The sequence below is a fragment of the Xyrauchen texanus genome, chromosome 31, assembly GCF_025860055.1.
Source record: "Xyrauchen texanus isolate HMW12.3.18 chromosome 31, RBS_HiC_50CHRs, whole genome shotgun sequence".
Taxonomy (NCBI): Eukaryota; Metazoa; Chordata; class Actinopteri; order Cypriniformes; family Catostomidae; genus Xyrauchen; species Xyrauchen texanus.
In genome coordinates, this window is record NC_068306.1 from 40,780,658 (window position 1) to 40,793,760 (window position 13,103).

Genomic DNA, 13,103 nt, shown 5'->3' on the forward strand with positions numbered 1-13,103 from the left:
GCCAAATTATGTTAAAGATGTGTTCTGGTGACTGGCGTGTTTTTAAACCAATCAGATAAGAGTAAATCGAGAGTTAGCGATTAGCTCATATGATTGGCTACATGAAGAAGGTGGACCCGCCCTCCACTTCAGCGCTCCCGTTGGAACTACGTCATTTCAACAACAAATGGTAGATTTATCAGAAAATTAATCAGAAAGAAAATCAATCGCAAAGATCGCAAAACAATAATTATAAAAGTGGTTGTTTGCTGACATTTTTTTTTTTGTTTTCTTAAAAATGTAAAACACAAGCATATATGTTTTATCACAGGTTTACAATAAAAATAAGAGTGTGATTTCAAAGCATTTTGAAATTTGATCATCATTCTCGGACGTTTTGATACGTTCGGATCGATCAGCCCATCCCTACTTTCTTTAGACATATGTTTCATGTGTTGGTTTTAAGAAAGACTGGGAGTACTCATAAAACTCACAGAACGAAATATGCGTCACACTTTACTGCGTTCTCAACAACATGTACAAGTCTTCTTCATACGTTAAAACAACGAGAATACAGAAAATAGGCTTAGAACTCCACCTAGTGGTTATATTATAGAATTAAAGGAGAAATTACATGAGACAGCTTTATAACTGAAAGGGCTTTAACTGAAATAGACTAAAGTTTAATATAACTATTCTGATAAGTGTATATTTCCAACACCATGTTTGTGTTATCAGTTTCTGTAAGTTTTTGTGACGTGTTTCAGAAAGATAATGGCTTAGACAGAGCAATAGTTTATTTTCATCTTAACCGGACATTGAAGTTGATCACTGCAATAATTCATAATTCAATATATTGATACCCGATTTCTTTATCAACTGTTTGTTCAATTGAGACATAAGGGGTGATTTCAAAGCATTTTGAAAGTGACACACTTCCTTCTGCCAGTTGGTGGCGCTTATAACTTTGACTTACAGTAGTCACATCCATGTGACACACTGCTGAAGTTTCATCGAGATCAGTTAATATATGCAAAAGTTATAACACACTTCCTTGCTTTTATGCTTCCTTTGTGTGCTTTTTGGAGCTTCAAAGTTCATTTGCAATGTGTTCCACATTCAAACCAAAATATCTGACTCTAGGTCAAAGTATGAAACCAATACCCCACTTTTGTCTGAAGGTGGCGCTACTGAGCCCCTGCACCAGGCATCAAAAAAGAAAATTCAAGTTTGAAGAGCTGCCACAACAACAGTATTTAAGATATCAATAATCCTTTCACACGCCTACATCTGCCGGTGTTTACATTATACACATAAAGTTTGAAGTAAATCGTGTAACAATAAGTGGGTGATTTTAAAGCATTTTGAAAGTGACACACTTCCTTCTGCCAGTTGGTGGCGCTATAACTTTGACTCACAATAGTCACATCCATGCGATCGGCCTCTTACAGCTGAACACACCGCTGAAGTTTCATCGAGATCAATTAATGTATGCAGAAGTTATAACACTCTGACTGTTTCTCGTTCTCGCCATCATTTCGTTTCTCGCCACGGCCAAACCGTTAGAGATATCAAAAATCTGCCGGCAATTTTTCATGCTCAATGTCTTGACATCATGCTGACCGAGTTTGGTGGCGATTGGTGGAATTCTCTGGGAGGAGTATTCCAAATTCCATTGCGTCATGTATTTCAAACAACCCTAAATAGACGGTTTCCTGTTGGTCTGGGGTAAAAAGTAAAAGTATGAAGGATATATGAAACGATGAGATCTATATGTGTACCCAGTTTCATATTATTACATGCAAGCGTGTTTGAGTTATAGACCAAGTTTTCGGACCCTGTTCCAGGGGCGCTGTCGAGCCCCCTGCCACGCTCGGTACCAGCTTCAGCCCGCCCTAATGACCGCAGGTTCTGACCCGTGTGCAAAGTTTCAAGAGTTTTTGAGTATGTTAAGAGCCCCAAAAGTGCCCCGTAAGTCGTAAAAAAATAATAATAATAATAATAAATATAGCTGCGAGCAGCGATGGCGGGCCCAAGCCGGTGGCACCGCCACCCCGTGCCTTTAGGGTCGCTGTGCACGATGGGCAATAACGTAACCTCGCTTTGACCGTCGAGAAGACGTGTGCTGTAGAGCTCGCGATTAGCGTGGGCTCTGCAAAAGTTCGCATGGAGGGCACATATCGACCACAAAGTATGCGTGAGCACCCTTCCGATACCTAAAATGAAAAATGAGACACCCTACGGTCTCATGGAGTTAATGGACACACTAAATAAGTACACAAGACTGAAAATTCATATGAAGTGTGCCATTTGAGACAGGGACAGTGCCTAGGACCGTGAACCACAATAGTCACATCTACGAGGTAATTCAAATGTAGAATAATTTTTGATGTCATAGGTCAATATCTTTTGCAGCACTTAAACGTGTTAATCCAGAAGGCCAGTATTTATCCGGAGGTCTCTGTTCAGGTTTATTAATGTAATTATAATTTACGCACTGCTGAAGTTTCATCGAGATCAGTTAATGTATGCAGAAGTTATAACACACTCCCTTCTTTTATGTTACTTTTGATGTGCTTTTTGAGCTTCAAAGTTAATTTGAAATGTGTTCCACATTCAAACCAAAATATCTGATTTTCTGTTGGTCTGTTTGTTCACTTGAGACATAAGAGGGTGATTTCAAAGCATTTTGAAAGTGACACACTTCCTTCTGCCAGTTGGTGGCGCTATAACTTTGACTCACAGTAGTCACATCCATGCGACCGGCCTCTTCCCGCAAACACACTGCTGAAGTTTCATCGAGATCAGTTAATGTATGCAGAAGTTATAACACACTCCCTTCTTTTATGTTACTTTTGATGTGCTTTTGGAGCTTCAAAGTTAATTTGAAATGTGTTCCACATTCAAACCAAAATATCTGACTTTCTGTTGGTCTGAGCTAATGACTGTAAATTAGAAAGTTGTTCGCCCGACAAGATCTAGAAGTGTTCCGAAGTTTCATATTATTACATGCAAGCATGTTTGATATATGGACAAGTGTTTGAATCCCATTCCAGGTGTCGCTGTCGAGCCCCCTGCCACGCCCGGATACCAGATTCAGCCCGGCCCTGATGGCCGCGGGTTCTGGCCTGTGTGCAAAGTTTCAAGAGTTTTCGAGCATGTTAAGGGCCCCAAAAGTCCCAGAAACCTTGAAAAACAATCGAACAATCAAAAAGCAAATCTAAACTCAACAGAGAACCCCCCCCCCCTCCCCACACACACACACACACACACACACACACACACAAAAAAATTTGGCAGGCCCATTCTGTCTGTCAGACAGAGAGACACTGAGAGAAAAAACACAGAAAGGGAGGAGGATTGGTCACTCAGAAAGAGAAAAATTTTAAGAAATCCACATTCAAACCACAATATCTGACTTTCTGTTGGTCGGAGCTAATGACTGTAAATTAGAAAGTTGTTCGGCTCGACGAGAACAATATACACGCCGAGTTTTGTAACTGTAGATAGAACTAACTAAGTTATAACACACTTCATGTGTCCTTTTTAGTCATAAATCAATTTCCTCGCCACGGCCAAACCGTTCGAGATATCAAAAATCCGTCCGAATGTAGCATCCTCAATGTCTTGACTTCATGCCGACCGAGTTTGGTGGCGATTGGATTCATTCTCTAGGCGGAAAATATATAATTCCAGAGCACGTGTTTCCAAACAACCCATAATAGCCGACTTCCTGTTGGGCTGGCGTAAAACTTAGAGCACGAAAGTTGTTCGGCCCGACGAGACCTACAAGTGTACCGAAGTTTCATATCATTACATGCAAGCATGTTTGATATATGGACAAGTGTTCGAATCCCATTCCAGGGGCGCTGTCGAGCCCCCTGCCACGCTCGGGTACCATCTTCGGTCCGACCCTGATGGCCGCGGGTTCCGACCCGTGTGCAAAGTTTCAAGAGTTTTCGAGCACGTTAAGGGCCCCAAAATCTTGAAAAACAAAAATAAAAGCATTTTCACTCCTCAGCAAAATCAGCACCCTCCCCCAGACACAGAGAGACGTAGGGTCAGTGAGAGAGGAGAGAAAATTCTCCAAAACATCCACATTCAAACCACAATATCTGACTTTCTGTTGGTCTGAGCTAATGACTGTAAATTAGAAAGTTGTCCGGCTCGATGAGAACAATATAATTCCTGAGTTTTGTGACTGTGGGTCAAAGTGTAAAGCAACCCCCAACTTTTGTCAAAAGGTGGCGCTACTGAGCCCCTGCACCACGCCCGTTTCTGAAACTTTGCACATGTGTACTGGCTAATAAATGTGATGTGTCTGTCGAGTTTCATGCAATTTCAAGTATGCTAAGAGTCTCAAAAGCATCAAAAAGAATATTCGAGTTTGAAGCGTTGTCGCGGCGACAGTATCGAAGATATCAATAATCCTTTCACATGTCTACATCTGCCGTGTGTTTACATTATACACCTAAAGTTTTAAGTAAATCGGGTAAAAATAAGTGGGTGATTTCAAAGCATTTTGAAAGTGACACACTTCCTTCTGCCAGTTGGTGGCGCTTATAACTTTGAATGACAATAGTCACATCCATGCGATCAGCTTCTTCCAGCGATCACGCTGCTGCGGTTTCATGGAGATCAATTAATGTATGCAGAAGTTATAACACACTTCCTGTTTCTCTTTTCGCGCCATCATTTCGTTTCTCGCCACGGCCAAACCATTAGAGATATCAAAAATCTGCCGGCAATTTTTCATGCTCAATGTGTTGACATCATGCTGACCGAGTTTGGTGGCGATTGGTGGAATTCTCTGGGAGGAGTATTCCAAATTCCATTGCGTATGCTTTTCAAACAACCCTAAATAGACGGTTTCCTGTTGGTCTGGGGTAAAAAGTAAAAGTATGAAGGATATATGAAACGATGAGATCTATACGTGCACCGAGTTTCATATTATTACATGCAAGCGTGTTTGAGTTATAGACCAAGTTTTCGGACCCTGTTCCAGGGGGCGCTGTCGAGCCCCCCTGCCACGCCCGGGTACCAGCTTCAGCCCGGCCCTGACAGCCGCGGGTTCTGACCCGTGTGCAAAGTTTCAAGAGTTTTTGAGCACGTTAAGAGCCCCAAAAGTGCCCCAATAGTCGTAAAAAAAAAAAAAATAATAATAATAATAATCCTAACGAAAACAATAGGGTCCTACGCACTTTGTGCTTGGGCCCTAAATAATAATCCTAACGAAAACAATAGGGTCCTACGCACTTTGTGCTTGGGCCCTAATAATAATAATCCTAACGAAAACAATAGGGTCCTACGCACTTTGTGCTTGGGCCCTAATAATAATTCTAACGAAAACAATAGGGCCTTGCCTTTTCAAGGCTTGGGCCCTAATAATGTTTTATCATAATGCCAATTAATTATATCATGGTTATATAGATGCTTTTTAATTGTTTATGATATAGTTCAGTCACATGATAGGAATATGCTGTTACCTTTGGTGCAGTGTAGACTACATGAATTTGTGAATGTTTGTGTTTTGTGCAGTTGCAAGGTGAAGCTGTATGCAGAAAAACTTCCCAACACAAGCATCATCATTCCCTTCCACAACGAGGGCTGGTCGTCACTGCTGCGCACAGTACACAGTATACTCAATCGCTCGCCACCACAACTCATCGCTGAGATCATACTAGTGGATGACTTCAGTGACAAAGGTAAAGTTTAACCATACATAAAACATGAAGATTAACTACATTTGCATTTCCTGTGTGGTAATCCAGATAGCATGCTTAACGTTCTCTAACATTAACTCTAAACTCTGTTGATTAAACCAAACATTGCTTACTCGCAGTTATTGGTTACAGAATCCCAGTTTGGGGGTGTGTTCACTCAGCCCTAAAGCCCAAAGTCAGACGTGAATGCTCAGCATCTGTGCACAGCACGCATGACGCAAATTTCATCATCAGCAGAGTGCTCGAGCACTGAACACACACCCCGATTTTTCTAACCACATGAACTCTGAACGTGCAGAGTGCGCATGTTTCTAAAATTATTTGCATGTAATAGTTGGTCCACAAGGTGGCAACACTCACATTTGAGCAATTGCTATCACAAAGGAGCACAAGAGGATGTAATCACTGGTAAACACGAAGGTGGAAATAGCAACATGTCAAGAATGCATGTATGAGGAGGTCAGGAGAGACCTACATTTGTATAACTCTAGTCTGAAGGACTATAAAGACATATTAATGGGTTTTAACTACTGAAGATAAATAGTCCAGTATCTCAATGCAGTTGGAGCACATCTGCACACCTGAGTCTTCTCTTTACTTTTGTACATGAAACTGGGGTGGAGTGGGTAGAATTCAATGAAGCTGTCAGCTGAGGACATGTGAGGCATCTATTTCTCCAACTAGAGACTCTTTAGAAACTTTAGCAGTTTAAAGCATTGCATAGCCTTCATTCCTCAAAAAGATGATTGACTGACAAATTTCTAGAGAATCTTTTTTTTTTGGCCATTTTTGACCTTAATATTAAGACATTCCAGTCTATTGCATACTGTAGCAACTCAAAAACATGCTCAAAGACAAGGTTAAGCTTCATTTAATGAACCAAATAGGTTTCATCTCTGTTTGATATGATAGCTAGTGATTTTCTAATGCCAAATTAGCAATTTAGCATAATTACTCAAGGTTAAGGTGTTGGAGTGATGGCTGCTGGAAATGAGGCCTGTCTAGATTTGATCAAAAATTACTTTTTTCTAATAGTGATGGTGCTGTTTTTACATCAGTAATGTCCTGACTATACTTTGTGATCAGTTGAATGCCACTTTGGTGAAATAAAGTACTGTACCAACTGTCTTTCGAGCGGCGCTGCCCAAGCCAAGACATCTTTTGTGGATGCATCATGTCCTCATTGTCAGGCCATGACCATGGCAACGTTGCGGTCATGGCTTGCTTTTGTAAGAATGTCTTAATCCTTCGACCTACGTGTATGAGGCCAGTGTGGCGAGCACTGGGGGTGATTTGGGGACCACAATGGGACCACCTCCACCGGGTAAATCCCTGCGGACCTCCCATTCCCCGGCATGCTCATTTGCTCGGTTAGGCACTTGGATGAGTGCACCGGCTCGTCCCAGGGCGAGTTCAACATCTTATTCGGTGCCTGTGAAGGCGATGAGCTCTCGAGCACAGCAGCGGAGAGCGGAATGACGTGGAAACCTCCGCTGGGTTTCCCCATTCAGGTGTGGTCACCCAGTCAAAGGCAGATGCTGAAATGATGGACATGCTTTCCCGGGCCGCCGCGAGTGTCGGAACCCTTCCGGCGCGAGGGTTGGAACCCTCCACTCTCCCCTGAACCCTCGCGGCTCACGGTGACGCTCACAGTCATGCCCCGCCCCAGTGCCTTTCTTTTCGGAGATGTATGAGGAGCTGACGAGTTTGTGGGAGGCACCCAATCTGCCCGGCCCCAATCTCTCGGCTCCCCCACTCTCACTACCCTCGATGGCAGGACAGCCAGGTGTTACTCGGCGATGCCCCCAGTGGATAAGGTGCTTGTGGTGCAACTATGCTCCCGTCCAAGACCTGTAGGCTTACGTCCTCCCTGACGGCCAGAGCCTACGGTGCTGCTGGACAAGCCACCTCTGCCCTGCACGCCATGGCTCTCCTGCAAGTACACCAAGCCAAGGCACTGAAAGAACTGCACGAGGGTAGTTCCGCCCTGGGAGTGATGCAGGAGCTGCGCTCGGCAACTGACCATGCCCTCCTGGCAACAAAGGTCACAGCAAGATGCGCTTCTTGAACTCCCCCATCTCCCAGGCTGGCTTATTCGGCGACACCGTCGGGGACTTTGACCAGCAGTTCTCGCTGGTGAAGCAGCAGACGGAGGCCATTCGGCACATCCTGCCCCGGCACGGCTCAAGGTTTCCGCACCCCATCTGCTCGTCGCCAAGGGCTTCTCCCTGTGACGTCTCCACCTTGGCCTGCCCCTGCGGCCCTGCCCCGGCGTCAAGACCCCACAGGAAGCAGACGCCACCCGTCTCACGGCTGCCCACTAAGAAGAAAACTTCTAAACCCTCCTGAGACGGGTGACCCAGGGAAGTGAGGATCCACTGCCTTGGAGCTGGTAAGCAGACCACTCCATCCCCCAGTGGAGGGCCGGGAGGAGAATCTTTTGTTTACTTTTCATTTTGTTTTGGCTCGCTCCAGTAGCTGCGTTACCCAAACAAGAGTAGTTTCCTCAGTCCCTGGGTTACATAACCGGTGCGTATGGCCATCACCCCAACCAATGTCTCCTATCTCTCACGGACCACGGGGATGAAACACCTCCTCCCCCCTCCTCAACTGATCCACAAGGTGGGTATCAGGAGATACACCACCACCTTGCACGCGGAAATCCACATTCTTCTGCGGAAGCATGCGATAGAGCTTGTCCCTCAATCAGAGTTGAAGAATCGGCTGTAACCCCTACTTCATTGTACCGAAAAGAGACTGCGGGTTGCGGCCAATCTTGGACTTACTATTTCTGAACCAGGCTTTACACAGACTCCTGTTCAAGATGCTGATGCTAAGGCACATTCTAGCGAGCGTCCGGCATCAAGATTGGTTCGCGGTGATAGACCTGAAGGACATGTACTTCCACTTCTCGATTCAACCTCGACACAGACTGCTCCTGTGGTTTGCATTCAAGGGTCGGGCGTACCAGTACAAAGTCCTCCCTTTCAGCCTGTCCTTGTCTCCTCACATCTTCACTAAGGTCTCAGAGACCCGGGCAGATACGATTCGATACGTGCAGGCATAGGTAGACCTGTTCGCCTCCCCAGAATCCTCCCATTGCCCAGTCTGGTATGCCCTAACCGAGGCTCCCCTCGGTATAGACGCGCTGGCACACAGCTGGCCGCATGGACTACGTAAGTATACGAGACTATGCAGACCCTGTGCAAGGTCAAGGAGGATGAGGAGCAGGTCATCCTAGTGGCTCCCTACTGGCCCACCCAGACTTGGTTCTCGGACCTCACGCTCCTCGTGTCAGCCCCTCCCGGGCAAATTCACCTGAGGAAGAACCTTCTTTCTCAGGGATGGTGCACCATCTGGCACCCACGAACAGACCTCTGGAACCTCCATATCTGGCCCCTGGACCAGATACGGAAGACCTCAGTGGCCCACCACCTGCCGTGGTAGACACCATCACTCATGTATGGTGTCCCTTTGTGGTCCCTGTATGCTTTGAAGTGGCATCTGTTCACTAAATGGTATTCTTCCCGACACGAAGACCCCCAGAGAAGCGCAGTCGGCTCAGTGCTTTCCTTTCCGCAGAAGAGGTTGGAGGGATGGCTGTCCCCCTAAACATTTACTGGAACCTTTGGAGTATGGACACAGTTATAATATCTTTTGAATGAAGAAATGTTCTTATTTTATGTTGTTAAGAAATATGTTGTTATTTTTTAAGTTAGAGAACTATGAAGTTTATAGTAATGGAGATATTTTGTGCTGAACATGTTTTTATAATAAAAGAAAACAATTATAAAAGTGCCAAGACTACCCAGAAATACAATTTTCTCAAAGCCACAGGTCTGAAGAAGTTACGTTTCAAATCTGAAGATAATCTAACAAAAAATTTGGTTCCTGCAAGCTTTTTTCTCTGTAAAATCACTGGAAGCATACAGAGTAAAGTTAAGGGTCCGCCTCTCAAATTCAACACAATCTCCAACGGGACTGCTTGGCTGTTATGAGTGAAACTACGCCGCGTTTTTAAAAATAGATGTGGCAGGGCACTCTGTCCCGTATTAGGCTAATTATGCCTCCGTGAGGGTTAAAGGCTGACGGCAGTTGGCCATGCGGGAGAAAGAGATAGTTAGCGGACATGTCCGTCATGTGTGTGTTTATGTTGTCTTTTAAGTTTCTTATTAAAATATTATTTATATTGAAAAGCCGGTTCTCGCCTCCTCCTTGCCCATACTTTAACCGCGTTACAGTGGTGCCGAAGCCCGGGAAGGAGGAGGGATACGCCGTAGTAGAGTTCTCGCCACTACCGTCCACCCCAACGGAGCAGCCGCGGCCATCTGCCGACCGCGAGGGGAGAAGGGGCTCCTAGCCGACTGCCTGGAGCGGTCAGGGCCGCTGCCAGGGGCGCAGGAGTCGCTTACCAGCCGCTGAAACATGGCGGGGTTTAAGACTGCTGACCGCGAGCGGGGAGGGGCTCACTGGCGACCGCCTGGAGCGAGAGAACCGCTGCCAGGGGCGGGGGAGACCCCTTCTGTTCCCCGAGAACGCGGCAGGGTGTTCCGTCTGCCAGGGGCTGGAGGACTGCCTCGGATCCGCCCGGAGAGGCACGGCTGTCGTCCGATAGAGGGTGGAGGAGTGGCCAAGGAACAAGCTGCGGCATATCGGAGAACTGGCGAGTAAGAGTTTTTTTTTCATCTCTCTCTCTCCGCTCTCTCTCTCACTGTCGCTCTGCGTTGGCCTTTTCCCTCTTTTAAATTTTACAGTTTTTTGGGGAGTACTACATTGTTACAGGAAGTACCCCCCATTTAAATTTTTTCTGTTTCTCTCCCCTTGTCCCCTCCCTCGTCCAGGTAGATGGGGATGACCTGCCGGCAGACGGCACAGAAGGCGTGCCCTCCCCCAGGGAAGGGGGGGGGTATACGTCAGGCCGGGGGCTCCCCAGCCTGAGAGAACGAGGGAGGAATGTGGCAGGGCGGAGGGCGGGGCCGGGTCGTGATCCTACACACCCGGTCCCGTATTAGGCTAATTATGCCTCTGTGAGAGTTAAAGGATGACTTCAGGGGGCCGTGTGGGAGAGAGAGATCGTTAGCGGACATTTCCGTCGTGTGTGTTTATGTTGTCTTTTAAGTTTCTCATTAAAATATTATTTATATTGAAAAGCCGGTTCTCGCCGCCTCCTTTCCATTGATCACGTTACAATAGATTTTGGAGATGGGCTCGTTTTGTTTATAAGACTCTAATATATAAGGTAATATACTGTTTTACAACAAGAATGCTGCTCAGATTGCATAGTTTGTTGAAGAATGACGACGAAGGGTAATTCTTCCAGGCAAGATCTCATGTAAACAATAGAGAATATATCGATATTTCTCAGATTTATCACTTTTATGGACAAAAAGTGCTATTGGATGTCATACAATGAACCCTTGTCAAGGACAATTGACCCAAGTGCGGCAAATTTGATTCATTGGCGATTGCAATTTCATTACAAAGGTATGAAGTCCCATTTTGATATTGCAAGTTTTCATTTGTACACCTGGCACAAATAAACAAATTGCTGTTTCTGGAGCATTGCTATCGTGAAACAGAGATCAGATATCAATGTTGAACCCTTAGACCAGTGGTTCTCAACCTTTTTTGAACAAACGCCCCCCTAACCTCTTCACGATCCTCTTAACGCCCCCACCCCAGAAACAGAAGTTTCTTATTGTATTTAAACTACATGTAAAAGCCTCAAGTTGAGTAATATTGTGTTTGGAAAAAAATGCAAAAACACATGGATTGTTTGAAAGGTATTGCAAATGTATTTAGAAATTCAAACAAATTCAGGCTCACACAAATTTTTTTAAGATGAACCAATCACGTGAACAATAACGTAACTAACCTAAATGGCCAATGAAAAAGCAGCGGTCGTTCAAGCACTCAATTAGGCAATATATACTAGGCTTCAAATTTGAATAGCTTACAAACGGTCATTTGATTTCAAATGACGAACAAAGATCGACAACAGCTCGGTCACCTGAACTGAACCGAAGAAAAACGACGTCAAAAACAGCCACTTTTTTTATTAATTACGGTCATTAGTGTGAGCCCTGAGCACTAATTATGCGCCTAATTATGTATTCCGCGTTATGTACAGAAAAAGCCGTGAAAGCGCCTCTATTTTGCGCTGAAAATTCTCCGCCTCTTAAAAGCATGTGTAACTTAGGAAGCGGCTCTCCTGGCATATCCTCCTGGTGAAGCGGCAGCAGTAATCCGAGCAAGACGAAGACATAGGCTAAGGAGAAGAGCTGAAAAGATTTTTGCGCAGGCCGCCTGTTGAGTACCTCTGAGTAACGCCCCCCATTTGTGCCTGAGCGCCCCCCTCTCTGCTGCCTCGTTCACACCGCCCCCCAACACTGTCCAAACGCCCCCTAGGGAAACGCTGCCTTAGACCTTTGAAAAGATGTATAATTTGTTAACATTAATTACATATATAGATGGTAAATTGTATATTAAATGTAAGCAGAGTGACGTCACTCCTGATTGCGAACAAATGCGTATCAACAGGTTAATTTTATGACATTGTTGAATTCCAGGATTAAGATTGGGTTTTTCCTAGATTCAAATCATGTTCCTGCAATCCTTCTGCATGTATAATACTAAATCTATATAATCTTACAATGTAATTTGAATAATTATTTGCTAAAAACATTATTATGTAAAACTCCAGATGCATAATTTCATTTTACACGAGATGAAAAAATAAAAAATAAATAAAACAAGTGATTTTAACTTTAGGAAACTGCAGTTTTTCTACAGCTGCATATGGTGTACAGTAGAACAGTATTTCTTTTGTGACAGTATTCCTTTGTGCCTAACTGATAAACATTTGATGGTAATGCATTAAATCCTTGGTGACGTATTTGTTAAACAGAACAGAAATGCACTTGATTTTGTCAGGTGACGTAAATGCCATTCTGAAATGAGAGAAAATACATTGACCTCAGCACTCATTTTATTCTTTTTTAAATCTGTTTGAGCGTGTGCATAGAGCCAGAGCAGTTTCCTGTAATGCCATCTGTTTATATAGGAAAAAGCCTTAAATTAAATGAAAAGTGTCAATGTCAAAATCTTTTTTATTTCTGTTTTGAGACATTGGAATAAATCCTGTAAATGTTGGCTTTGGGGAGGGATCTTTATGGAGGTGTTTATATATCTGATGCAGAAAAAGTTGGATCATTTTATTCCTTACTTTTCATTAGCACTCCACTAAGTGCCTAATAATGCAACACCCCTTGTTTGTTGGGAAGCACATGTGTAACTGCAAGATTGTCTTGTCATTTATTTTGGGGATAATTCTTCTTTATTTCAAACCATTCTTTTCAATAGTTTTTGTTTGTGTATACATCCCCACTTAACTAAATGTAC

At 44.3% G+C, this 13,103-nt stretch overlaps 1 protein-coding gene across 1 annotated transcript in view; it reads left to right on the forward strand.

Annotated features, from left to right (window-relative positions):
• LOC127625474 (polypeptide N-acetylgalactosaminyltransferase 10-like) overlaps window positions 1-13,103 on the forward strand; it is a 213,421-nt gene that overhangs the window by 114,344 nt on the left and 85,974 nt on the right. The window contains exon 4 of the mRNA XM_052100778.1: window positions 5,518-5,684. Within this exon, the coding sequence (XP_051956738.1) occupies window positions 5,518-5,684 (167 nt within the window). The remainder of the gene's footprint in view (window positions 1-5,517; window positions 5,685-13,103) is intronic.